This window comes from Nanorana parkeri, unplaced genomic scaffold (assembly GCF_000935625.1).
Source record: "Nanorana parkeri isolate BGI_ZX_2015 unplaced genomic scaffold, ASM93562v1 scaffold863, whole genome shotgun sequence".
NCBI lineage: Eukaryota > Metazoa > Chordata > Amphibia > Anura > Dicroglossidae > Nanorana > Nanorana parkeri.
In genome coordinates this window covers 358,943-385,259 of record NW_017307131.1, presented here as the reverse complement: position 1 = coordinate 385,259, position 26,317 = coordinate 358,943, and the positions used below count along the sequence as shown (strand labels likewise).

General features: G+C 40.4%; 1 protein-coding gene across 2 annotated transcripts in view; it reads left to right on the top strand.

Annotated features, from left to right (window-relative positions):
- The window catches only part of LOC108794528 (tankyrase-1), a 191,530-nt gene that overhangs the window by 153,383 nt on the left and 11,830 nt on the right, over window positions 1–26,317 (top strand). The window contains exons 16-23 of one of the 2 annotated variants that reach the window (XM_018565583.1): window positions 412–631; window positions 2,647–2,756; window positions 8,055–8,243; window positions 9,966–10,203; window positions 12,186–12,262; window positions 19,280–19,400; window positions 22,676–22,773; window positions 24,643–24,717. In XM_018565583.1, the coding sequence (XP_018421085.1) occupies window positions 412–631; window positions 2,647–2,756; window positions 8,055–8,243; window positions 9,966–10,203; window positions 12,186–12,262; window positions 19,280–19,400; window positions 22,676–22,773; window positions 24,643–24,717 (1,128 nt within the window). Of the gene's footprint in view, window positions 1–411; window positions 632–2,646; window positions 2,757–8,054; window positions 8,244–9,965; window positions 10,204–12,179; window positions 12,263–19,279; window positions 19,401–22,675; window positions 22,774–24,642; window positions 24,718–26,317 lie in introns of both variants that reach the window. The other variant, XM_018565582.1, reaches the window with a different exon arrangement.

Genomic DNA, 26,317 nt, shown 5'->3' with positions numbered 1-26,317 from the left:
GTCTCACCGCACTGTTCATACCCCAATTACTGCTTTGCTGCAAAACTGAGGCATGCTGGGAGTAGGATTGGTTATCTTACAATTTTTGTTGTTTGCCAGTGTCCAATACTTCTATAGGCAGCAGTAAGACCTGACACTATACGAGTTCCGGTGTCATTCGATGGACTCCAAGAAAATTGTCAAAAAATCCTATTTTTGGGGGAAATTGCTTTCAGTAAACCCAAATTTCCACTCAGCAGTTTTGGTTTCACCAGCTGCTGTCAATGACTATGCTAGCAACAATGGTAAACTATCAGCTGAAAATGTTTGCATTCAAAAGAAGTAGAATCCAACAGCAGAATGTGTATTTGACAAACACAAAGGTGTCTCAAACTATTAAAGGGTAAATTATTCTCCTTCTCTGTCTTCTAGCATGGAGCTGATCCAACAAAGAAAAACCGAGATGGAAACACACCTCTAGACTTGGTAAAAGATGGAGACACAGACATTCAGGATTTGCTGCGGGGAGATGCAGCTTTACTTGATGCTGCAAAGAAAGGCTGCTTGGCTAGAGTTCAGAAACTTTGCACGCAGGAAAACATAAACTGCAGGGATACACAGGGAAGAAACTCTACACCTCTGCATTTGGCAGGCAAGTATTCAGACCTTTTGTGTACAACATTTCACATGTAAAACCTGTTTTTTTACCTGAACAGGAAATTCATGGAAACATTCTGGATTTAAATCACATTTGTTAAATCATTCATTGTTTGGGATAATCATTGCTTTAGTCATTTATATCAAGTGTATGAAGATTATATCCCATACTTAATTTATATCCCCTATAGATAGCTTGAGTCTATAGCAAGGCACAAGGAAATCAGGGCTGGTCTATTCCTTCACCTGTTTTGGCTAGAGTACCAGCTCCAGTGTGGTTGCTGCAGATAATACCCAGGTGTGCAGCAGAGAACAGAAAACACTCAAATTCCGCAGGCTCTACAATCGCCATATTCAACTCAAGGTGCAACAGAAATTATTGCTCAGACTCCATAATTGTTCAGAAGTAACTCTGCCCCGTGACAACTCCCTTCCGCTAATGTTATCAATGCAGCCACTACAGAATTACAAAAAACAAATATTTAAGCCCTTTGTGACCAGTGACGTCCATAGTACGTCACTGTCATTGGGCCAGTTTAAACAGACTTTAGCCGCCGGGACTCTGTTTACAATTGTAAAGCCGACTGTCGGCTTTACAATAGAAACAATCAGGCTACTCAGCTGTCGCCCGATCGCTTCTCCGGGCTGGTAAACAGGCCAACACCCCCGTAGTGTTTCCCGGGCTCTGTTGTCGGGGGGGAAACTGGGGAGGAATTCAGGATTCGCCGATCCCCTCCCCGTACTATGGGATCGGGAGCTATGCAGATTACATCACTACCGGTCCCACAGCTGTCAGTACTGGGCTCCTGAACCTGCGATCTGCACTTCAATAGCTTATTTCAAGTGTAAAGGTGACACTAGGGACCTTTTGGACCCCCAGCATCACCTTAAAGAGGACCTGTCCTCACCACTATGCTATCACATGGGAGGCTTGTAAGCTGCCCTGTGTGATAGCAATTAAAGTTAAAAAAAAATCAGTTGTTAAACTGAATATTAAAATAAATGTAAAAATAATTTTATTCTTTAAAAAAAAAAGTCCCCCGCGAGCACGCGCGTCTAAATGTAAACACGCGTCAGGTGAACCTGCGTATGAAAACAACAATCGTGCTACATGCATTGGGTATCGCCGCGCATGCCGGAGTGAAAGCAATAATTCTAAGGCCAATATTTATGCATATCTCTAAACTGATGACCTGTGGGGGCTTTTAAAGCGTCACGTATGGACTTTTTGGGGAGTTACTGAATTTTGTCAGTTTCACGGATGCACAACATTTTTAACCTGGGCATGTTGGGTATCTATTTACTCATTGTAATCATCTTTTATATATATATTTTTTTTAAATGGGTTTTTTATTGTGTTTTGGGGCATTTAAGGACATTGCGCTAATATCGTGCAACATAAACATTTTAAACTGCCAACATTTTATTCTACAGGGTCTTGGATTTCAGAAAATATATAATGTCTGGGGGGTTGAAGTCATTTTCAGGCCTAAAATGTGGATTATATCATGGGTACAAAAAATGAAAAAAAGGCCTTGGTCACTAAGGAGTTAAAATAACTGTCTCATTAATGTTTAAGTGAAACCAGGACCAGGGGGCTGCACATAATAGGCTTTTGTTGCTAATCTGCTCTTATGTTGCGTCTTCTTTTAAATTTTAAAATGGCATCAAGGTTCCCACTTAGTAAAGTTGTTGCTACATACTGACCTGTTTTATTTTTAATGTGATTGACAGTCATGGAGTAGCATTGAGAGGAGCAGTTGCAGATGGTCATCATTGAGCTCCATTCACAATTTAGCTCTGCTCCAGCGCAGCAGAACCTTCCCATAAAAATGTGCTCTGCCGCAGTCTCCCACAACTTTTTCAACCCCCCAATTGGCAACCCATTTTAGATTTACTGGACTGAAATATTTGGAAATGTACTGTACATAGTAAAATGCCTCCATTTACATTGACATGTGGTAGATTTTTTTGGTTTTACATTTGGATTTATTTATTTTCTTTTTGCAGCTGGTTACAACAACCTTGAAGTGGCAGAATATCTCTTAGAACATGGTGCAGATGTAAATGCACAAGATAAAGGAGGACTTATTCCCTTACACAATGCAGCATCTTATGGGGTAAGGTTTGATATTTGCACATGGTGTTAAAGAGATTATCCCAGTGCTCATAGTGAAACAGTGCTACAGGGTTTATCGGAGGAGGTAGCCCCATACTATTTAGTAGTACAGTAACACACCAGAGGCCTACACTCACCCAAAAACCCTGTGTGTGCTTGCAAAAAATCCGAAAATGGCATCAATTTCAAGCAATTTATAGCAATTTATAGCACGTCAAGGAAAGGCCAGGAGTCACAGATGTGCTGTCCAGCTGCATGTAACCAGCCTGTAGAAATCACTGACAGGATGGCTAAAGCCCCAGCTATACAGGTGTATATACACAAATCTCAATGTATACATGCATACCAGGACTTGCACACCGCCCCTAAAAATATTTGCAGCCTGATACTACAGTTGTTTGAATTCTTTTTTTTTTCTTCTCATTAATCTGCACTCAGTACCCCATAATGACAAAGTGAAAACAGAATTTTAGAAATGTCTTTGAATTTAATAAAAATAAAATATCACATGTACTAAAGTATTCAGACCCTTTACTCAGTACTTTGTTGAAGCACCTTTTGGCAGCAATTACAGCTTCAAGTCTTTTTGGGTGTGACTGACAAGCTTTGCACAACTGGATTGGGGGATTTTCTGCCAGTCAGGTTGGATAGGGATAGTTGGTGGACAGCCATTTCCAGGTCTCTCCAGAAATGTTCAATAGGGTTCAAGTCAGGAGTCTGTCCGGGATGCTCTGGGAAATTCACAGAGTTGTCCCTAAGATACACCTGTGTTGTCTTGGCTGTGTGCTTAGAATTGTTGTCATGTTGGAAGGTGAACCTTCAGCCAAGTCTGAGGTCCTGAGCACTGTGGAACAGGTTTTCCTTGAGGATATCCTTGTACTTTGCTCCATTCAGCTTTCCCTCAACCCTGACCAGTCTCCCAGTCCCTGCTGCTGAAAAACACCCCCACAGCATGATGCTGCCAACACCATGCTTCACTGTTGGGAAGGTATTGCGCAGGTAATGAGTGGTGCCTGGTTTTCTCCAGACATAACGTTTAGTATTGAGGCCAAACAGTTCAATCTTGGTTTCATTAGACTAGAGAATCTTGTTCCTTACAGTCTGAGAGTTCTTAAGGTGCTTTCTTGCAAACTCCAAGCGGGCTTTCATGTGTTTCTAACCACTCTGCCCTAAAGGCCAGATCGGTGGAGGGCTGCAGTGATGGTTGTCCTTCTGGAACTCTGTCGCATCTCCACACCTGATCTTTTGTGCCCGGTAATAGTGACCATCAGGTTCTCGGTCACCTCTCTTACTAAGTCCCTTCTCCCTGGATTGCTTAGTTTACCTGGGGGACAAGATCTTGGAAGAGTCCTAGTTGTGCCAAACTTCTTTCATTTGAGAATTATGGAGGCCACTGTGCTCTTGGGAACCTTCAGTGCCGCAGAATTTTTTTTGTAGCCTTCCCCACATCTGTGCCTCTCAATAATCCTGTCTCTAAGCTCTGCAGGCAGTTCCTTTGACCTCCTGGCTTTTGCCCTGTTACAGTATGCATTGCCAACTGTGAGGCCTTCTATAGTGAGATGTGTGCCTTTCCAAATCATTCAAGCAAAACAAATAGCAAACGAACTCATAAATTTGTTACCAGCTTTACAGCAAGGTTCACATGGAAGGGCCTAATACAGTACAAACCGCAAAAAGTTTTCCCAGCACGCTCGCCAGCCAGCATGCAAAAAAACGTCTCACCGCAAAGGTTAAAAACAGAGGTTTAGATACACGAAGAAGATGTGTATCTAAACCTCTGTTTTTTTTTGTTTTTTTAATTCTTTATTAATGCAAACATAAGAGCACCTACACAGAACCGTACAAACACCTGGGCCTTGCGGCCAGGCATTGCCATACATTTGTATACAACTTCGGATTATCCTATTCACTACCGTCCAGCCCGGCCCGCCCCCACAAATTGCTCACTTACAACCCACTACTGTCGGGTCTGCATCTGTACTCCCATGACTTTTTCCATTTTACTTACATAAAACTTATGGATATACAGTAAGAACACAACAGCTCCACAAAGTATACTCTCCTACGATCAGCGCGGACAGTTCCGTGGCAATCCAAAGAGAGTGAAGAAACAAACACTACACAACAAAGAGCAAAAGAATACACTGGGGGAGGGGAAGACAACACCCAAGTCCCGATCCACCGGAGCCACCCTCTTGCTGGCACCATCTCCCGAAGTTCACCCTTGGCTGTCCTGGGGAAACGCTGAGGAAGCTCTGAACAAGTACCATGCTGCCCAGGTAGCTACAAATTTGTTTTGGGTCTTACGGATTGAGGAGGTCAGGTCCTTCATCAGCCGAATCTCCTCGACTCTCATCACCCACATCTCCACCGAGGGCGAATGGGCCTGCCTCCACAGTGCCGGGATGCATGCCCGAGCCGCACTCAGCAGGTGGATCAGTAGGGATCGTTTATAAGTTTTCTGCGAAAGTGGTGTCAGGTGGAGATATGCCGCAGGAGTAAACGGGAGGGTCACGCCCGTGATCTGCTGGACAAGGGTGGCAATCTGGGACCAGAATGTAGCAACCCCCGGGCATTCCCAAAAAACGTGCAGTAGGGAGCCCACCTCCCCCTCACATCGCCAACATGTCTCAGGTACCGCCGGGTATATAGCGTTTAGAGCCTTTGGGACTCTATACCATCGGGTCAACAGCTTGTACCCTGCCTCCTGGTATTGACACTGAGGATTTGAGCTCAAAGTGCATCATACGATCCACCTGCTCGGGGCTAAATTCCACCCCCAGATCTGTGGCCCATTGCCTGGCAAAGTACGAAGGGGGAAGATCAGGTGGACTACGGAGACAGTCGACCAGGTGTGACAGCATGTGTCCCACTGGCCTAAACCTCTGTTTTTAACCTTAGTGGTGAGACAAGGTTGTTTGCATGCTGGCAGCCGAGTGTTCTGGGAAAACTTTTTGCTGTTTGTACCTTTCCAAATCATGTCCCAACAATTTAATTTACCACAGGTGGATTCCAATGTAGGTGTACAAACATCTCCGCAACGATCAAAAGAAATGTGAGGCGCCTGAGCTAAATTTCAAGTGCTGTTGCATAGGGTCTGAATACTTAAGTACATGTGATAAAAAAAAAAAAATTAAATTCACAAACATTTCTAAAATTCTGTTTTCATTTTGTCATTATGGGGTACTGAGTGTAGATTAATGAGAACAAAAAGAATGTAAACAACTGTATCAGGCTGTAACATAACAAAATTGAGAAAAGTGAAGGTGGTCTGAATACTTTCTGAATGCTCTGTATATATACACACACACAATACTGTGCAAAAGGTTTTAGGCAGGTGTGAAAAAATGCTGTAAAGTAAGAATGCTTTCAGAAATAAAAGTGTTAATAGTTCATTTTTATCAATAAAGTAAATTAACAGAATAGAAATCCAAATCAAATCAATATTTGGTGTGACCACCCTTTGCCTTCAAAACAGCATCAATTCTCCTAGGTACACTTGCACACAGTTTTTGAAGGAACTCGGCAGGTAGGCTGAGAAGCAATCCTGACAATATTGTCGGGATCCTACTCCTATTGTGTGACAGCAGCTTGTAGGAGCTACTGCACGTTAATGAGAACTTGTGCAGGCGCAGCAGCTCAAGGCACTTCCGATCAGAATTAACACTTGCACATCCATCCTGCAGTGTCTTTTTGCTCCTGCTACAGCCAGATATTTAAAATTTTATCTTATCAGTCCAAAGCACCTGCTGCCATTTTTCTGCACCCCAGTTTCTATGTTGTTGTGCATAGTTGAGTCGCTTAGTCTTGTTTCCACGTTGGAAGTATGGCTTTTTGGCTGCAATTATTTCATGAAGACCACTTCTGGCCAGACTTCTCCGGACTGTAGATGGGTGTACCTGGGTCCCACTTGTTTCCGCCAGTTTCGTGCTGATGGCACTGCTGGTCTTCTGATGTCGAAGGGAAGTAAGCATGGTGTGTCTTTCATCTGCTGCATTCAGTTTTCTTGGCCGACCACTGCGTCTATGGTCTTCAATGTTGACCGTTTCTTTGTGCATCTTCAAAAGAGCTTGAACAGCACATCTTGAAACCCCAGTCTGCTTTGAATCTTTGCCTGTGAGAGACCTTGCTGATGCAGACTACCTTGTGTCTTTTTGCTGTGCTCAGTCTTGCCATGGTGTATGACCTGTAACATGAAACTGTCTTCCACAACCTCCCCTAAAGGTGCCCATACACCTTACGATTATCGGACAAAACTTTTCGTCCGCTGATCGAATAGTCGTACGATGTTCGTACGGCAGCCCCATCCTGCCCCGATGATCGCAAGAATCATTTAGCCGTAATTAACCAAAAGCACCTGGACGAAATGCGGTAATTGATTTGCCGTATTTTCGTTAGCGCAAGCACAGTGTACATCGTACGACTTTTGACGGATGGAAACGCCAGCAACCTTGCGACAATCGTACGATCTAGCAAAGTTTTCAAACATGCTTGACCGTCAAAAGTCGTACGATTGTACAGTATTGTCGGTCGGTCCCTGCAATGCACACATACGATTATCGCCCAAAAAGTCGATCGCATACGATTATCGTCCGATAATCGTAAGGTGTATGGGCACCTTTTAGTAGCAAAGTTTGGCTGTTCCTCACCCACTTTCAAGTCTCCTACACAGCTGTTGCTGCTTCAGTTAATGACTGTTTCAAACTACCTATGAAATTGGTGATCATTAGCACCTGCTTGGTATAATTGGTTAATCATACACCTGACTTTATTCCTGCAAAATCCCTGTACAAGTGTAAAAATTGATGTTGATTTGAAGCCAAAGGGTAGTCACAAGTACAAGAGAAATTGGTAAGCGGTAATTTAATAAATTCCTCAGTTTACAATATTATATTTATAGTTGGAGAATTTAATATTACAAAGCTGATGTACCCCTTTCCCTATTGCGCTCTTAGTAGAGAAGGAGCTTTCTAGTTGAGTAGCTTATACATAAGCTGTCAAGAAGCATGTGGGCAGTTCTGAAATGTCTTATAAATAAAAAAGCATGCTTTGCTAATTGAGTGTATTGAGGGAACCCTGTAAATCACTCAAATAATTACAAAATAAAACATTTTTTATGAACTTTTAAAAAGCTTGGTATAGTTGACCAAAAAGCGCTATAATTTGCTTTACCTGTTCAAGCTTGTGTCTCAACATTCTATTTCAATAAAAAAACGTACGAAAAAAATAGCAAAACGTGCTATTTCAGCAGTGCTATTACTAAGTAAATGAAGTGCAAATTTCTTTTGTTTCTCTCCAGCATGTTGATATTGCAGCTTTGTTGATCAAATACAACACGTGTGTAAATGCCACTGATAAATGGGCATTCACTCCTCTCCACGAAGCAGCCCAGAAAGGAAGGACGCAACTATGTGCTTTACTTTTGGCCCATGGTGCAGATCCCACAATGAAGAACCAGGAAAACCAGACACCACTAGATTTAGCTACAGTACGTATTACTCTTGTATCAATATTAGTATTGTTTATAATGTCAGGTTGAAACTGTGAGTACTAATGAATGGGGGGAGAAAGAGCTCAGAAAGGTACAGAGAGTGCTTATAGAGCACAGAGGCAGCCATTTCCATGAGGATGTAAAAAGGAAAGCAAACAAAAAACATACGTTTCTATGTTCATATACAGCAATTGCATATGCCTGCTTCATGTAAACTCAGTGTACATTGTTGGCATATGTTTGTTTGTTTTTATAAATACTTCCGCAAAGGTGGAAATGGGCTTTAAGCAGATATCAAGCTGTTCTCAGCACTTAGAAAAGCAGCTCTCAAGTTTTCTAGAGCCTTCATTGCTGCTTAGCAGCTCACCCTCGGCTGCCCTATACTTTCAATGAGTCTCTGAGCAGCTCCAAGTGCTCCGATAGACTGAGTTCTACAAGCAGCAGGGTTTCAGAGTTTGGGGACATATTTTGTGAATTGCTGCTGCAAACCTGTAAGCCACTGTATGTCCTATCAGTAACTTTTGAAAGTGCATGTCCCAGCATGGGGCATTAGTAGATGCCATTGGAACTACAAACCACAGCAGTTTCTTACACTAGCTGCTTTATAGGTTGAGGGTTTTTTTTCCAGATCTTAGATTATAATTTGTTGACACTTCAGTGCAGTGAAATTCCCTGAAGCCTGAAGTCCAGTTTAGTTGACCAAAGCAAATACAGTGTAACATTTCTATATGTGGCTTCTCAATACAACCTAGGCCAATGCATAGATTGCTTTTTGGGTGCTTTCTTAGTTGTGGCTTTCAGGGAATTATATTTTCCTTGTTGTGTGAATGTATATTTGTAGTTTTATTTGAGAGTTAGTAAAGGTGATAACTAGAAACCTATAAAAAAGACAATGAAACCCCCTGTTTGAAGTTTCGACTATCCAAGAGGACAATGAAAATTACATCAATTGAATCAAAGAGAACTTTTGAATTCAAGCCCAGATTAGAAGGACCAAGGAATATATCTATGGAATTACTTGTAGACCCCATAGGGGTGGGATTATAGTTGCAAAACACTGCATTCTGCTACTAGAAATCATGTTCAACAGAGTTCCCTTAGAATTGCATTGCATTACCTCATATTTTTCAATTTATTATGTTGCTTTCCAGGTTGAACTTCTAGGTTTCATTGCTAACATTAAATTCGGTTTTCTCACATTCCCTGCTCTTATCTCCTACCATACATCATATCATCTAAGTGCGCCAAACCAGTGAGATTTAAAGCAGTTCTAACTCGCTTTATTGATACTTTCACTAGTGTAAAAGGCAGCATTTTTAAGTGCGGTCTGAATTAGGACCCCTCTGATCTGTTTGGTTTATATGCACCCGAGATAAGTTGTATTTAAAACCCATACAGAATATCTTTTTGGCTATGTACAGTCCAGTTCCCTTTTATCTGAGTCTACAGTTCGAGTTATTGTTTTCAGGAGCAGTGAACATGGAAAAAAGTGTCTGTGTGGCTAACTGCCTTATGTGGAACACGCACTCAAATCATTTAATATATTTTTCATATTGAGCAGTAGACATGTGATCAGCTGATCTTACCCAAGGCTGAGCAGACACTACGATCCTTTGTTGTACCTGTACATCAATTGTAAGAAAGCACAGGAGTGGTAGGACAGGGTTTCATCTGTATCTTTAGTGGGGGAACTGCACTTACATTTTCTCTTTATTTTAGGCAGACGATATTCGAGCTTTGCTGATAGATGCAATGCCTCCAGAAGCATTGCCCAGCTGCTTCAAACCTCAAGCAACAGTAGTCAGTGCCTCAATCATCTCTCCAGCATCTACACCCTCTTGTTTGTCTGCAGCCAGCAGTATTGATAATCTGACGGGTCCCCTTACTGACCTTGCAGTTGGAGGAACATCCAATGCGGGTGATGGAGCAGCAGGGACAGAGAGGAAGGAAAGCGAAGGTAAAACTTGGTGCTGGATAGTTAATAGGGATATGGGAATTTATGTATGAAATTGCCTTGAAAGAACTGTATCTTTTGCTCTTATCAACCAGATTTCAATTTCATTTTGTAACTCTTCACACAGTATGTTTAGAATAGTTTTTGCAGTTATATAAAGCCTGTTATTTAAAATATACTTTTATGTAATAGATGTCTCCGTCCAACCACCACAACTCAAAAAGCAATTCTAGTAATGAGCAACGTTTTTGTAAATCACAACTTTTTTTGATTCACCTAAATATATTCATAAAAGCAATTCTCCACAGATGAGAAAGTGCATGGGAATATTCTAGGGATGCACCGATACCAAGTACAGTACTCGGTACAAGTACAAGTACCAATACTTTTCGAGCTCCAAAGCTAGACTAGAGAAAAATTAAAAAGTTAGAAGGCAGCTGTCATTTGTAAGGAGTATGCAAAGCTCCTGGGATTTGTACATCTCTGTTTTTAATGTACGATTTTGTTTTTAGAAATATAAATAAAGGGATGCACAGATACCATTTTTGCAAGCACAAGTACTGGTACTTGCCGAGTACAGATTAATGACTAATGATTTCAGGACAGTGGTGGAGCACCAGAGACAAGTCCCCGCTGCAACCCTGATAGTTCTCATGAAAATGCCAAGTTTCGGCACTGGTACTCGAAAAGTATCTGTGCATCCCTAGAATAATCATGTGAGCAAGAACCTGGAAACAGTGTTTCCACAGTGGGAATTTGCAAGTTTTTAGTTTGCCTGAATATTTCTGTACAGATCTCTCTGATCTGTAGAAAGTCACATATGTCAGAAATCTGGGTAATTATGATGCAAGGATAGTATCCACATTGTGGACAAGTCTGCATGAATATATTTAGATGTACACAAAAAAAATAGGACACATCTTTTTACTACGAGGGAGATTTAACTGAATCTTTGATGGATTCGTCTTCTACCGAATTGTCTTTCACTGCTTGATTCTTCATTCATTCCTTTAGGTAATTCAACACCATTGATTAGTTTGACGCATAGCCCAGATGTGTGCCAGCTGGCTTGATATACTCGGCACCTTCTTATATCGGGGTTTCCAAAATTAAACATTTCCAAAATTAAATCAATGAAAGATTAAATTGTTTTGTTTAGGGTTGCACAGATACCAAGTACAGTACTCAGTACAAGTACGAGTACATGTACCGATACTTTTGAGCTCCAAGACTTCACTAGAGAAAAATTCAAAAATTAGGAGGCAGCTGTCATTTGTAAGGTGCACACGGAGCTCCTGGGATTTGTACATCTCTGTTTCAATGTATGATTTTGTTTTTATAAATATAAATAAAGGGATGCACAGATACCATTTTTGCGAGTACGAGTACTGGTACTTGCCGGGTACTTACAAGTACAAGTACTGAATAATTTTTGTTTATTGTCATGTGACAGTTTTTCTAAAACAATACAGACTAATGATTTCAGGACAGTGGTGGAGCACCAGAGCCCGGTTCCAGCTGCGACCGCTGCAACCCTGGTAGTTCTCATGAAAATGCCAAGTATCGGCACTGGTACTCGAATAGTATCTGTGCATCCCTAGTTTTGTTTGTTTGTTGTGTTTTTCTGCATTTTGGTATATTTTCTACAAAACTGGCGCTTCTTGGTAGGCTTTAATTTGATACCACTTTATGTATAGAGCTTTAATACCAACTAAAATATCTTTCATCTCTGTGTGTAAACCAGTTGGTTTTGGGCATATATAGATACTTTATATCCTGTCTCAATAACTGGGTCTTTAGTGGTAGTTATTGTTTCATGTGTTCTGTACAGCATAGCAGCAGATATAATGCCTTATGGCTTTCTATAAGTAATGAGCTATAAGTCATTGTGTAAGAGATCAGATGGGTTTCTCTAGATGTGTGGGTCCTCTGTGAGGAATACATTGTTCTATATCATTTTTTTTTTCTTTTTTCTGCAGTTGTAGGTCTCGACATGAACATCAATCAGTTTCTGAAAAGTCTAGGTCTAGAGCACCTTCGGGATATCTTCGAAACTGAACAGGTAGGAAGCGTGCCAAGTCTGTTATCACTGCGGCTACACAGCAACTTTTTCATTTAAACATTTAAAGGCAGCTTTGTTTTTCCGTTGACTTGCCTAGGTAGCTAGTGTTTTGATGTACATTTAAAATAATTACAAAACTAATATAGAAGCTGTTGTTTTGCTAAAATACAGGCATTAATGTTTAGTGTGCACATGTGCTTGTGTTTTTCTTTTTACAATACATATATTTTCAGGGATTGCAAGAATAAAATACATACAGTACCTCTGTAGCAAGACTAAGCAATTTAAAGTGATCATATGATGAAAAAAAATACAAAAAGTTACATTCACTGAAAATAACATGTCCAAATGATTTATCTCAGGGGTAGCCAAACTCCGGCCCTCCAGCTGTGGTGAAACTAAAAATCCCTTGATGCATCTCTCTCCGGGAGTCGTGGCTGTGAGAATCTGGCAATGCCTCATGGGATTTGTAGTTCCACCACAGCTGGAGGGCCAGAGTTTGGCTACCCTTGATTTATCTAATTATGTATATCCAGCAGCAGTTACGTGGAAATCTTGATTGTCCTTCGAGTCATGATTGACCCAATCTCACTGGCTCTCAGGTCTCCCCAGTTGTTTAAAAGGCCACCTATCACAATAAAAGAGCAGTATGGGGCATCCTCATCCTATCCTAACCCATATAAAAAAAGAAAAGACCAGTATGGAGGGCTTCACTTTTTCTTTCTGATTCTCCATCTTTACTTCCACTACCCTTTCCCACCAATCTTCTCTACCTTTCTACTCTCTTTTTCACTCTTTTCCTCCCAATTTTGACTGTTCAAAGTTTGTGTTCCTTTCTTATTGTTGTTTATGTATTTACACACATCACTGTGCTTCTGCCCTGCTGTTCTGCCACCTGAATGCTGAGGTGGGACTCTACTGGGCGCACATGTATGTAAGGGGGGGGGGATCTATTAGGCACTTTTTGATGTGGTGGGGGTACTCTAATGGGTACTCCTGGATGTAAGGATGGTGCTCATACTGAAATATTCAGACCCTTACTGTAGAGGTTGAATTTGAGTCATTCATTTCAACATTGCTCTGTTACATTTTGAAAAATAATAACCTCTTGGTTAAAAGACAGTTTGGTGAAAGTAAACCTTGGTAAAATATTGTATTCTCTCTAGCCGTCTGTATACTTGTGCTTTTAAAAATTTGGGAAAGCTCATTACACATATTTGTTATAGATGTGACTGTGCTCAGTGGAGTATATGCTTTTGAAGCTCTTGGTCCTTTGTTGTTTTTCATCAAAGCTTGCCATGTCTGAGAAAATAATTACATTAGGACTGCTTATAGATGATGCAGTTTGTATTTATTATGTTAATGTAGGACAAAAAGTTTCAGTTGAATGCACCTAAATACAATTTTACTTGCATCTAGCATTTTTTTTTTTACTGTCTCAGAGTGAGGATTGCAGCAAGGAAATGTCATTTTTCTGAAACTGTAGCCCAAGACTGTTCCTTCATATTTAAATGTCTTAATAGTTGTATCGTGTGTCAATGCATATAAAAACTGAGCACTGCATATATGTGAAGTAGTATCATTTAGAACAATGGCTAATCTATGTACATGGGTTGTGAATGTGCCATTAAAGCAAACATTGTATAAATATTGCACCAAGCTAAAATACCCCACCTACAACCCCCAAGCTTATTGTTTTTACATCCACCTTAAAGTAGTATTAAGGTTTGGGCGATTTTTATCTTAATGCATTCTTTGCATTAGGGTAAAAACGGCCCAGCACCTTTTTTCTACCCCAGTCCCCTCCACACTTACCTGTCAGCTGCGCTCTTCCCCGCCGCCAGTCCGAAGAGATCCTCCGTTCCCCGAATGTCCGGGTTTCGGGGGGAGGATACTGATGGCAGAGAAGCCATAGGCTCCTTCTGCCATCAATCAAAGAGGGAAAGGGCGTGGCCTGCCACAGGGCTGTGTGTGTCTATGGACGCACACAGCCACTGCGGAAACGAGCCAGGACGAGTGCCTCCATTAGGACGATGGTGGCACCCGTGCAAGGGGCGGGGTGAAGAGCGCTGCTGGGAGCCACTAGAAAACGAGGAATTAGAAGCTTTTAAAGAAAAAAAGCAACAGCCTCCAGCAAAAGAGGGTCTCCTTAACAGAGAAATGTAAAAACAAATTATGCTTTAATGTTACTTTAAGTGTATTTTTAAACTGAAATATAGTGACCTTCTTACAGAAACACAAATGAAATCTGTGTATGAATAATCTTAAATAAATTACAGCAAACACTTTAATTTAAAACACATCATTTTCCTCCATAATGTGCCCATCCAGTGTTCCTAGTGAATTCAAATCCAAGCCTTAATAGCCAGGTGCAGTCATTAGCAAAATCTTGTGTTTCTGTAAGAAAATCACTATATTTCAGTTTAAAAATACACTGAAGGTGAATGTAAAAAACTCACATTGGGGGTGTAGGTGGGGTATTTTAGTGTGGTGCAGTTTTTATACATTGCTTTTAGATAAAAGATTGATGTTTTTTACTAAAGATCACTGCTCCTGAATATATTCACATTTTGGGGATTAGAGAACTTGCATTTTCAGAGGGAGATCAGCAGTACCAGAATACATATTTATTTATTCATCTCATGAAAGCTTTTTTTTTTTCTGTCCATATGTATTTTGCTGTATGTGTAAGCCAAACACTTTCTGAGCTGCAGATGCACCTATTTCAGTATCACAAGAAAACTCTGTTTAGCCTGTGCTAGAGGAATGTATTCGGAAAGTGCAACAGGCACATTGAGACGTGCCTATGTACACAAATCCTAGAGATTCCACACTGAACATGTGTGCAGTACAGTGTAAGCAGTGCATAACATACATTTTATTCATTTTTGTCATCCTTGAATTGCAATTATTTAATATAGAATGGTTGTAGACATTAGCTACATGTGGCAATTTTCAAGTTGGCATTTAAAGTTTGATATATACCATCATTGCTGGCTTGCTCTTGGCAGTTGGGTAATATTTTCAGGTCTGGGCCACTCAATCTTGTCCTTGGAAAGGTTTAATGAGGCCAGCGATTTGAAAAATATGTAGGTCAGGACCTAAACTGAAGTGAAGATTTGTTTTGTTATAGGGAATATTTCAGTACCCTGAAATTTCTTTTTTTTAATCTTGAATTCCTTCTGAAATATAGCATTGCACTTCCTGGTATGTCATGGTGCCTAGGCATTCCTATGCCTATAGCCTCATAACTGTATATCTACTGTGTAAGATCTAAGGCACTTCTGCCTCTGACTGCTAGGCTTAAGAGATTTAGAGGACGGTTTGGTGATGTCACTACTGTGCTGATAACTGTTCTTCCTGGAAGTGAAGCCCTGCCTCTACCAAGATGGCCACATCCCCACAGAGCCAGAATGCACAACAAGGTGTGATAAGTCAGTAATGGGGAAAAATCAGCTGAAGGGAGACCACATGCAATAATGGTGATAGGTACACATAAATCATTGAACAACAAGTACAAATAGCAAAATATATACAAAAAATGGGATGGAGTAAGTGTGAGCACCTTGCCAATGCAAGCTTACATTTTAGTGGAATTAGAAGCACTAACAAGAAGTATGGATGCCAGATAATGGAGGAGGTAGCAGCAGCAGACCAGTAACTGAAAAGAACAGTAAGTGTTTAAACAGCCTGACAAGTCAACATTCTGCCCCTAATTATTAAAAAGTATCATAGCTGAAGTCACTCCCTCCACTACTTTAACTTCCACCCAACATAAATTACATGCAGTTAATCACTATGAGGCCCGCTGCAGACCTCTGCGATCCTCGATCGCGCGGTCCTGCACACTGCAGGCAGCGATTGCCGTGCGGCCCAATTGATTTCAATGGGGTGACATCTGCGTGGCAGTCGCAGAAAAATAGGTACATGTACCTTTTTTTTTATGTTACACGACGCCCCGGTGTTTTAGCCGCAAACGCGTTCGGACGCACGGGTGGAATCGCGGTGGGAAACCGTGCGATACGCCCGACGCGACTGGGTGCCATTAGAACATAATGGCACCCGCAGCGTGATCGGTTCACAGCTTGGCAACTCCTAACCGTGCGGCAATCCGCGCATAATCGTGCATGATTGCCGCACGGTGAGGTGTCACCTAGGTGTGCACCGGCCCTGAGTGACAATCATCCTACTGTTAAACCCGATGATTTTACATTCACATCTCCCAGACTGTTGAGCACCACATTTTCGATCACTGTGTGAATGCAAATATATTAAACACTCATGTAATAAGACATGGTTTTGGTAGCTACAATATAATTACATTTACCCTACATGTGTGAGTTTTACAGTTGTAGGTAATCCCCTGCAATTGATGTTTAACATCTGGAATTTAAAACATTCCAAGATATTATAGTTAACATATTTACATAGAGAGTGAAAGTAATTGATTTCAGACTGGATTTCCAGTTGTAACCTGGAATCTATTTTAAGTCTAAATACATGCAATGGGATTTGTAAATTGAGTCGAGAAAAAAATCGGCTACTAACAGCTTTCCATCATCAACTTTCTAGATTGCTTAATCTCATTCTGTTCAAATCCCACCCAATAAGGCCCAAGCCCTTGAAATATGCCACATAGGAGTAGTATTGGAATATATCTAAAACCAATTTTTTTTTCTTTTTGAATAGGGAAAGGTTAAAACTGTTGTCCGTTTTTCTTTTTCTTTTTTTTACCATTTGTGTCTTCTTAGGTAAATTTCCATTTACTTCCTTTCCTGTAGACTCAACAGGAAGTAAAGATATCTTAGGGGTAATTAATGCATGTGTCTTCAGCTCCAGGCATTCCTGCATTTAATTTATTTATTGCTATACATGGAGGCTTTCATAGATTAGAGTTAGAACTACAATACACAGAGGAGCCTTGACGAGGCAGTGTGGCTTCCACGTGTTTGCAAATGTTGTGCAAATAACTGTTTTTAATGCACATGTTTGAGGCAAGGTAGTAAGTGTGCTGGGAAATTTCTGTTTAATGCTGCCATTTTCAATTTGTTTAACATTTTCGCACATTTGCCAGCCTATAATAAAACAGACTTTTTATTAAAACAGCGTTTAAAATACAAGTCTTATATGTCCATAAAAAAAATAATGTATGCATACAATGTACAATGTATTCATACAAATTAGTTATAGTTATTGATTGCAACAAAGATCTGCGCTTATGGAAAGTGGACTAGCAGTAATAAGCCTAAAGCTGCTATGAGAAGTGAAAAAGGTGAGGTGTAAGTGTTGTCACAGCGCTAAAGGTCTAAATAAATGAAAGATAAATATAGATATATGAATGTTAAATATATAAGGATTTACAGTTAGAAACCACCCAGTGCAAAAAGGTCTTCAGAGAGACCTAATGATATGAACGAAATATGACAGACAAATATGTCCGTTGAAACCTAAACATGTGCTGATGTGTAATCATGAAACTCCTAAAAAACTATATTCCCCAATGGGGTACCACGGTGAATAAATACAGTGTAACAGGGTTTGCGAACCACAAAGTAAAAAATACAAAATAAAACGTGTAAATTTGACTAATAAATATAAAACCAATCACAAAAAATGTCTTATAGGTGCATCGTATCGTGCAAATAACAGATGAAATGAAAAAATCAGTGGAACAAAAGCATCAATCAAAAATATAATGATATTGAATGACACACGTTTTTCCAAAAAATCGTGATGTGAGCCAACGAAAAAAGAACAACAACAAAAATATATATATATAGGTAAAAAATAGAAAGGAAACGAAAAATATAAAAAATATATATAATTTTTTAAAAAATGATATATATATAAATGTTCTAGTGCAGATTCCACAGGTCTTCTTCGCCAGATCTTTAGCCCCCCAAGCAATGGTAACTCACCAGATGGTGTATAGACAGCAAGCTCGTCTCAAAGGTGTAGGTCTGGTTCCTCAGCTTCCCGATCCGTGCAGGATTCCCCGGCAGTGTAGCGGATGACAGCAAGATTCTTCACCTGTCGCGCTGCAGCGAGTCCAGTTGGATCCCGGCTCCTTCTGCTCGCAAAGTTACTGATCTGATTTTTCTCCCAATCCCGATGATTAATCAGAAGGGATTCAAAAGAGAGAAACAGCCTCCATGGTGCAGTATCAAATAGCGAAGTTTTTATTAAGATGAACAGTTCACATAAGAGTTTTAAAAGGATTTTCGGCCGGCCTGACCATCAAATAAGAACAAACACACTGCCAAGCTGCTCGTGCTAACCTTTAGAAAACGTCAAGTGACGAAACGCGTCTTCCTTATATATTTAACATTCATATATCTATATTTATCTTTCATTTATTTAGACCTTTAGCGTAGTTATAGTTATTGTTAGGGGTGCACCGATATACTTCTACCGAGTAGTGTACATGGTAAGTACAGATACTTTTTGAGCTCCAAGACTAGACTAGAGAAAAATTCAAAAGTTAGGAGGCAGCTGTCATTTGTAAGGAGCATACGGAGCTCCTGGGATTTGTACATCCCTGTTCTAATGTATGATTTTGTTTTTATAAATATAAATAAACCGATACCAGTTTTGCGAGTACAAGTACTGGTACTTGTCCAAGTACTTACAAGTATGAGTACTGATACATTTGTGTTTATTGCCATGTGACAGTATTTCTAAAACAATACAGACTAATGATTTCAGGACAGTGGTGGAGCACCAGAGCCAGGTCCCGGCTGCAACCGCAGAAACCCTGGTAGTTCTCAGGAAAGTATCGGCGCATCCCTAGTTATTGTCAAGTTAATTGCAAATCACACCTCTCCCTGTGAGTTACTGTTGTTGGGGTTTTTGGGACAAACTAAATACAGAGGTAAAAGTTCAAATAATTTGTAATCTCTCTTCCTGTACAAATCAGAGAAGTTCCATGTGTTGCTAAAGTGTATTAGCTGTATTAGCTGAGTATTAGCTGAAGACCCTGCATACATTAACGTTTGTGTTGTTATTTGCAATTTTTAGATTACATTAGATGTGCTTGCAGACATGGGTCATGAAGAGCTGAAGGAAATTGGAATCAATGCATATGGCCACAGACACAAGTTGATAAAGGGCGTTGAGAGGCTACTAGGAGGCCAGCAAGGTAAGGGAGTATATGATTCAATGCATTTGTTATTCCAAAGGTTGGAGATTGGCTGGAGGAGGAGGAGGAAAAAAAACAATTTTTAAGAATAATAGCATTATAATGCAAATGTAAACCCTGCAGTCGCTAGCATTATAATGCAAGTGTGAACCCAGCAGTTGCTAGCATTATAATGTAAGTGTGAACCTCCTCATGTTTTAAAAAAGGTTTAATATCACTAAGTGCAGTCTTAGATTATATAATTTATTTGTAAAATTATTTCAAGCAGTTTTATATAATCTATTATGTAACGATAAGTAAGCTGTATGGCCTCCATTTACACTAGAATATTAATTTAGTCTGCTAGACATTAAAGCAGATATTTAATGGATTCCGATGCCGGCATCCGTCTTCCGGGTTCCGTCCCTTGCGAGCGTCCTCGTCGCTGGGGGGGCGGAACCGGCGGGAAGTTTAAAAGTTAAAAAAAAAACAGAGCAAAAAAGGAAAGAAAAAAAAATAATCATACTGCCAAGAAGGTTAAGGTGAACATTGACTAAATCTAAAATTTCTTCTAAGACACGCAGTCGATTTTTTCCAAGCTCTCACTTTGCCAGCACACCACAGGTCAGGTTGTTGTTAGGTGCATATTTGGGATCTAGAATGCCAGTGACTCAGTGGATCAGGGCGAATAATCTGTTTGAAAAGCTTCAAAGTCTGGGACATTCCCACCCTACGATATATGAAATACCCCTTGACAGTCACAACCTCAGAGGCAGAGCGCCGAGATATCCCAAAAGGGGACCAAATACCATCTCAATGACACCTTGAAATTAATCTTTGCCAAGGAAACATTGAGAATATGCTGAAAGGCTTGGGAGCGTTATATGTGCAAGGTATCGGATGATGAGCCAACTCAGATCGGTTGCCCAAACCTTCATTCATAATAATTTTTCAAGGGGTCACAGCAACAAGGAGTAAATTGTGGGTATACCTCTCCTCTAACCCCAAGCAGATCGCTCTAGGGCTGCAACAACAAATCGATTATAATTAATAATGCCGCCCCATTCCTCAGCTGCCGCCCCGTTCCTCCTCTGCCCCCCTGTGCCTCCTCTGCCCCCCTGTGCCTCTGCTGCTCCCCCAGTGCCTCCACTCCATCTAGGGGCTGGGAGCCATACCTGCCTGCTATTGGATATTTTAAAATAGCAGAACTTTCTCCTTCAAGTCCCTCCTCTGCTGATTGACAGTAGGCAGTGGGCGGGTGCAATAGCCAGCCTGTTATTGGCTATTGCAATTTGAAAAATCCAATAGCAGGCTGGCTATTGCTCCCAGCAATGAAGTAAACAAAAAGAAAAAAGTTAAATAAACTAAAATAAAATATAAATGTATATATATAGTGGGAAAAGTCATTTTCAGTTTCGGCCTGACAAATTCTGCTGCAGGAGGTGTGTTGTGGTGACATTCATTTCAATGGACACCAAATGCAGCTCCCGTCCGCAGTGTTATTGCCTGCACTGGAACGTGCGGTACTGTAATGCCCTGCGTTCCAGTGCAGTGCGATTTCAAAAAATGCGCATACCATTTTATTCTGAAGTCAACTTTGTAACACTGCATTTGTGTATTTTATTTTAAATAAATGATAGTATTAAATTTTTTATTTTATTCGATTAATCGGTTAACCAGAACAAATAATTGGCCAGCTAATCGATTATGAAAATAATCGTTAGCTGCAGCCCCAGATCTCTCATATGTTGTGAGAAGAAGAGTGTGTACTCGATGTGGCCCGAGCACATTCAGGGATTGATGGATCTGTTGAAATCTGAAACTTCGGTCTGGGTCATTTAAACTTTTCCTTGTAGTAAGACATTAAACCTAATTTTTACTAAATACAAAAACAAAAATAGAGAAATGGGGCTTTAAAAGTGTCATCTATCAAATGCAAGGAGACCCAGTTCAAAATTGCACATACACGTCGCTTAATGTATAAAGATATATGTATACTTGGGGGTGTGGTGTCCTAGTTCGTGTGGTGATTCGCAATTTTGTGTACATTCATTTTTACTAAGCCTGGCCAATGTGCAGCAGAAAAAGGGTAGCCTGGATAGCATCTGTAGCACTGCATAGTATCACCAGACAGTTTTTGAGTTTGGCATGCACTAAAGATGACAGGCTGTATAATCAAACACAAAATGGCTATAGCCTGTCACTTAGCTTTTGCAAGTTTTGTAGCACAGTTTGAAGCCCAACTCCGAGTTCAGCCACCTGTAACCAAACAAACCCCAACAATTGCCATATTTTTTTTATATATACTTAAAAAAAAAAAAGCTTTAGACCAGTAAGGTGATGTACAGAGTCCTCTTCATCTTCTGCAAACAGTGGACAGTGCTTATGTGATGATGTCATTGGTGCTCTCTGAATCATTATATTAATGAAATGTTCCATGGTGACACCCTGCACTTACAGTATCTCCTCAGTCTTCTGGGTTGAGTGACACTGGGTGTTGTTCAATTCAGAACGCCAAGAGTATCTTTTAATGAAAAAAAAGTACTTTAGGTGATGGCTTTGGAGTAAAGGCTTGAGTATTGAGGGATCGAGTATTTCAGCCTAAGCACCCTTTTTTCTTTTTCAGTTTTTTTAAAATGAGGCTTGGTTCACACCTAGGCGATTTATCCTGCGGATTTAGCCACGTGATACCGCGCAAAACACATATTTCCATTGAAGTCAATGGGGCCTGTTCACACCTTTTGTCTTGTGTAGTGCGGCCGAAACCAACTGTCGCACAAAAAGGTGCAGGAGCTATTTTCGGGCAGTTGTTGCGTGGTTGTGATCCTATAGACTTCTCTATGCATTGAAAACCGCACGGTTTTCAAAGCAAAATTGCGCAGAAAACACTGTCACGGCAACCGCGTGAAAACAGCTCATCGGCTCAATCTCCTAGGTGTGAACCTAGCCTGAAGATGATCATCCTGAAAAGTACTGTTTAAATCTTTTTAAATAAACACTACCTAACATTGTCACTGTTGCACATTGTTTAACATTACTTAGTACAGAACCACAATTGCCTTGCATCCTTTTTCGATGAGGCATTTCAACAGTGGCTCTAAAGATGTGATTTTTAGGTTTGTTCCCACAGAACATTTTACACAAACTTGGAAAAACTTTCCTTTCAAGGACTTGGCTGTTTCGATTCTTTTCTGTATTTGGTCTTTTGTTGAAATTTGTTATCAATACTATTTCTCTGCTTGGCAACTGTAACATTTTTTTTCACTGACTTACTCTTTGATTCTCTTTCATTTCAGGTACCAATCCTTACTTGACGTTTCACTGTGCTAGTCAAGGCACTGTTCTGCTGGATCTCGCTCCAGATGACAAAGAATACCAGTCGGTGGAAGAAGAGGTAAACATATTGATTATTCTTTTTTGCAAATACATTTACTGGCATAAAATAACAAAATAAACATTTGTATTTTTCACTTTTGATGACCAACTTATTGTAGGGATTTTGTTTCTTCTTTCCATTCTTTTTTTCTCGTCATTGTATATGCAAATATATCCTTTCAACATAAAAGAGTCATTTGCAGATGAGATTTACACTCCCCAGGTAGCATGAACAACATCTTCCAGTCACAAAATATGACTTCTGTTCTGGATGCACATTTGGACACAGGGGCATACAGTCATCTTTTCCAATAGCATTGGTCTTCTGCCTCATATGAATTTTAATGCCCACATACACCGAAATCTTTAGCTGACCTAATCTTCTGATTCTAATGTGAAAGATTTGGCCAACGTGGATATGTCATCTTACAGTGTGTATCAATGGATTTGTAGTTTTAATTAAGGCTTTTGGTATTTTTTGCACTCCTGAGGGAAAATAATTACAGTAAGATGTACCATTTCTATGTACAGAGGGAAACAATATTCTAACATAATGCCATCATCTAAATTCCATACAAATAACTGGTTTAACCTTACAGTATACACTGCCTGGCCAAAAAAAAGTCACTACTTGGAATTAGCTAATTAAATAGGTATCCATTGGATAATTACTGCAGTGATTAATATGTTTCATATGTTATGTCCCCAAAAATGAGGTCAGCTGCCTACCTAAATATATAATGAATGACCCGGTTTTTTCTTCCCTCGTGACATAATTTTCACACATGGACTGTCCACCACAGAGTCCAGACCTTAACCTCATTGAGAATCTTTGGGATGTACTGGAGAAGGCTTTATGCAGTGGTCCAACCCTCCCATCATTATTACAAGATCTTGGTGAAAAATTAATGCCACTCTGGATGAAAATAAATGTTGTGGCATTGCATAAGCTAATAGAAATGATGCCGCTGCAAATGCGTGCCGTAATCAAAGCTAAAGGCTGTCCTCCATTTCGGCAAAATTTTGCTTCTGTTCATGAACTCCGCTTCGGGTGACGAACACAACCGCAGCCATTTTCCCTGCTCTGACACATGTTCATTGCTTCCTCTAGTCGAGATCGCGGTCTGATCACAGTTTGATTTGGTTCGCGACCAGAATCGCGGAACAAGTTAAGTTTGTGAACCGAGGTACCACAAACGGTTATTAGGGATGCACCGATACCACTTTTTTAAGACCGAGTACGAGTACCGATACTATTGATCAAGTACTCGCAGATACCAATTACCGATACTTTTTCTTAAAGGGACAGGTCACATTTTTTCTAAAGCAATGCAAACTAATGCTTTAAGGTCACTTTCTTAATATTATGATTCATGAGATGACGAGGGAGCATGATGCCGGCTTCCCGGCCAATCAGAATGCCGGGCGCTGCGTCATTACACGGCTTCCGGATTTGCTAGCTTCCTGACCAATCGGGAAGCCGGGCAGCGTGTCACTGCACGCTACCTGGCTTCCTGATTGACATCATCCCACCCAGAGCTCTAAGAAATCTCCTGGCTCCAGGATCCCAACTATGATCCAGACAACCTGGAAATAACTGAAAAGGCAGTTCTTTCCTGGTACACGTACTGTCTTCCTGGAGCCACTCAGCCCCTCTGGCTGAGAACCCTGGGTGACTTTGAGGCCACCTAACACCGTGGTATTGGCTTACATTGCCACAATATATAATATATATACACAAACACACGCACATCTTTTTTTTTCTTCCTCTTAATATGAATTGTGTAAAAATGTTTATAATAAGGCATCTCCTCATGAAATTTTGTCTGCTACAATACATGAGTCAGTATGCGTCACTTCTATAAATCTTTGTTTTCTAAATGTGCAGATGCAGAATTCTATCCGTGAGCACAGAGATGGAGGCAATGCTGGAGGAGTTTTCAACCGATACCATGTCATAAGGGTTAGTGGACATTAAAATGTTTCGTTAAATTGTGTTCTGTCCTCAAATTTAAAGGGGCCTAGTGATCTTGACTTTTTGTGCTTGGATTTGGCAAGAGAGAAGGAATTTGTAAAAATAAATTACTGCAAGTTTAATATATATGCAGTCAAGTCTTTTCATTTTATATTTTACAGGAATGTATTGGATAACATAAACTTGCTTGAAGTCATTTCAGTTTTCATTAATTTCAATTTATCTTACCATGACCACTTGAAGCAAATGTATGTATTTTCTCATTCATTGAGGAGCATAGGAATTTAGAGACTGTCAAGTTATACTGCTTAGTACAGGAGGATTTGAATGCTGGCTTAAAAAAAAAAATGTAAGCCAACCCAGTATAACCTTTCCTACTTCCAGCATGCCTCATTTTTGTGCTAGTATCCTAGGAGGATGGATACCTTTTCTCTGTGCCGCAAAGAATTGTAGCCTTTTCTACTAGCTTATTTTTCCTTCAAGATTTTTCTTCCATCAAGATTCCTGCTATTTGGAATGTGACCTGCGGCCTTTGTATTGTGGTGCTTTGCAGACCAGAGTGTACTGATTAAGCCACAGAGTGCTCCTCAGGTCCACAGCCCCAGGCGTCACTCTGTCTCTCAAAACTCTTTGAGTAGGCCATGTGAGCGGATTAGACAGCTCATTACCCAAACGTATGGGCTTAGAGACAGCGTTCCACCTTTCCAGTCAGCGCATTTTACACGATCAGTTAGTGCCTCATGGGCTTTCCAGCATCAGGCCTCTGTTTCTCCGATTTGCAAGGCTGTCAGATGATGCTCTGTTCACATGTTCGTCACGTTCTACCAGGTGAATGTTAAGACCTTGTCCAATGCCAGCTTTGGACATAACGTTCTTCAGGTGGCTCTGAGCTCACCTAGTCCCACTGTTGACCTGTTGTTTTTCAAAAGCCTGTTAGCATTTTGCTTGCTGTGTTGCTGACCCCTCAGTTGGACTGCAGTTGCACATCCCAGTGGTCAAAGATTTAATCTGTTCTGTGTCCCTTTAATAAACTATTAAGAAAATGTGATTTTAAAAAAAAAAAAAAAATTTTTTAACTTTACTCTAAAACCTGTTTCTTGGAGTTTATTAAGGAACACAGGTGCCACCCCTTTGTGTTAAAATCCACTCCAGCTTTTGCACAAAACTGGAGCATGATGGGAGTGGGAAGCGTAATACTTAGCAGACTTACATCTTTGTTTACCATTGTAATTAAGCAGAACACTGTGGTCTAAGATTTCATCTGTCCTGTGTCCCTTAATAAACTCCAAGAAACACATTTTACAGTAAGTCAAAAACTATTTCTTCTTGGAGTCCATTTGGGGACCACAGGTCCCAGTCCTCTATGTCTATGATCATGCTCTTGGTACTGCTTTTCCACAAAACAGAGCCATGCTGGGAGTCAGAGGGGTTATCCTAGGCTGGCTGACAATGCTTTTGTTTGCCAGTGTCCAAATCCACCCGTAGGCAGCAGTATAACTTTACAGTCTTGGAATTCCTGTTTCCCTTAAAGAAGAAATAGATTTTATGGCAAGTACAAAAATCACATTATTTTCAGTTAGCACATATT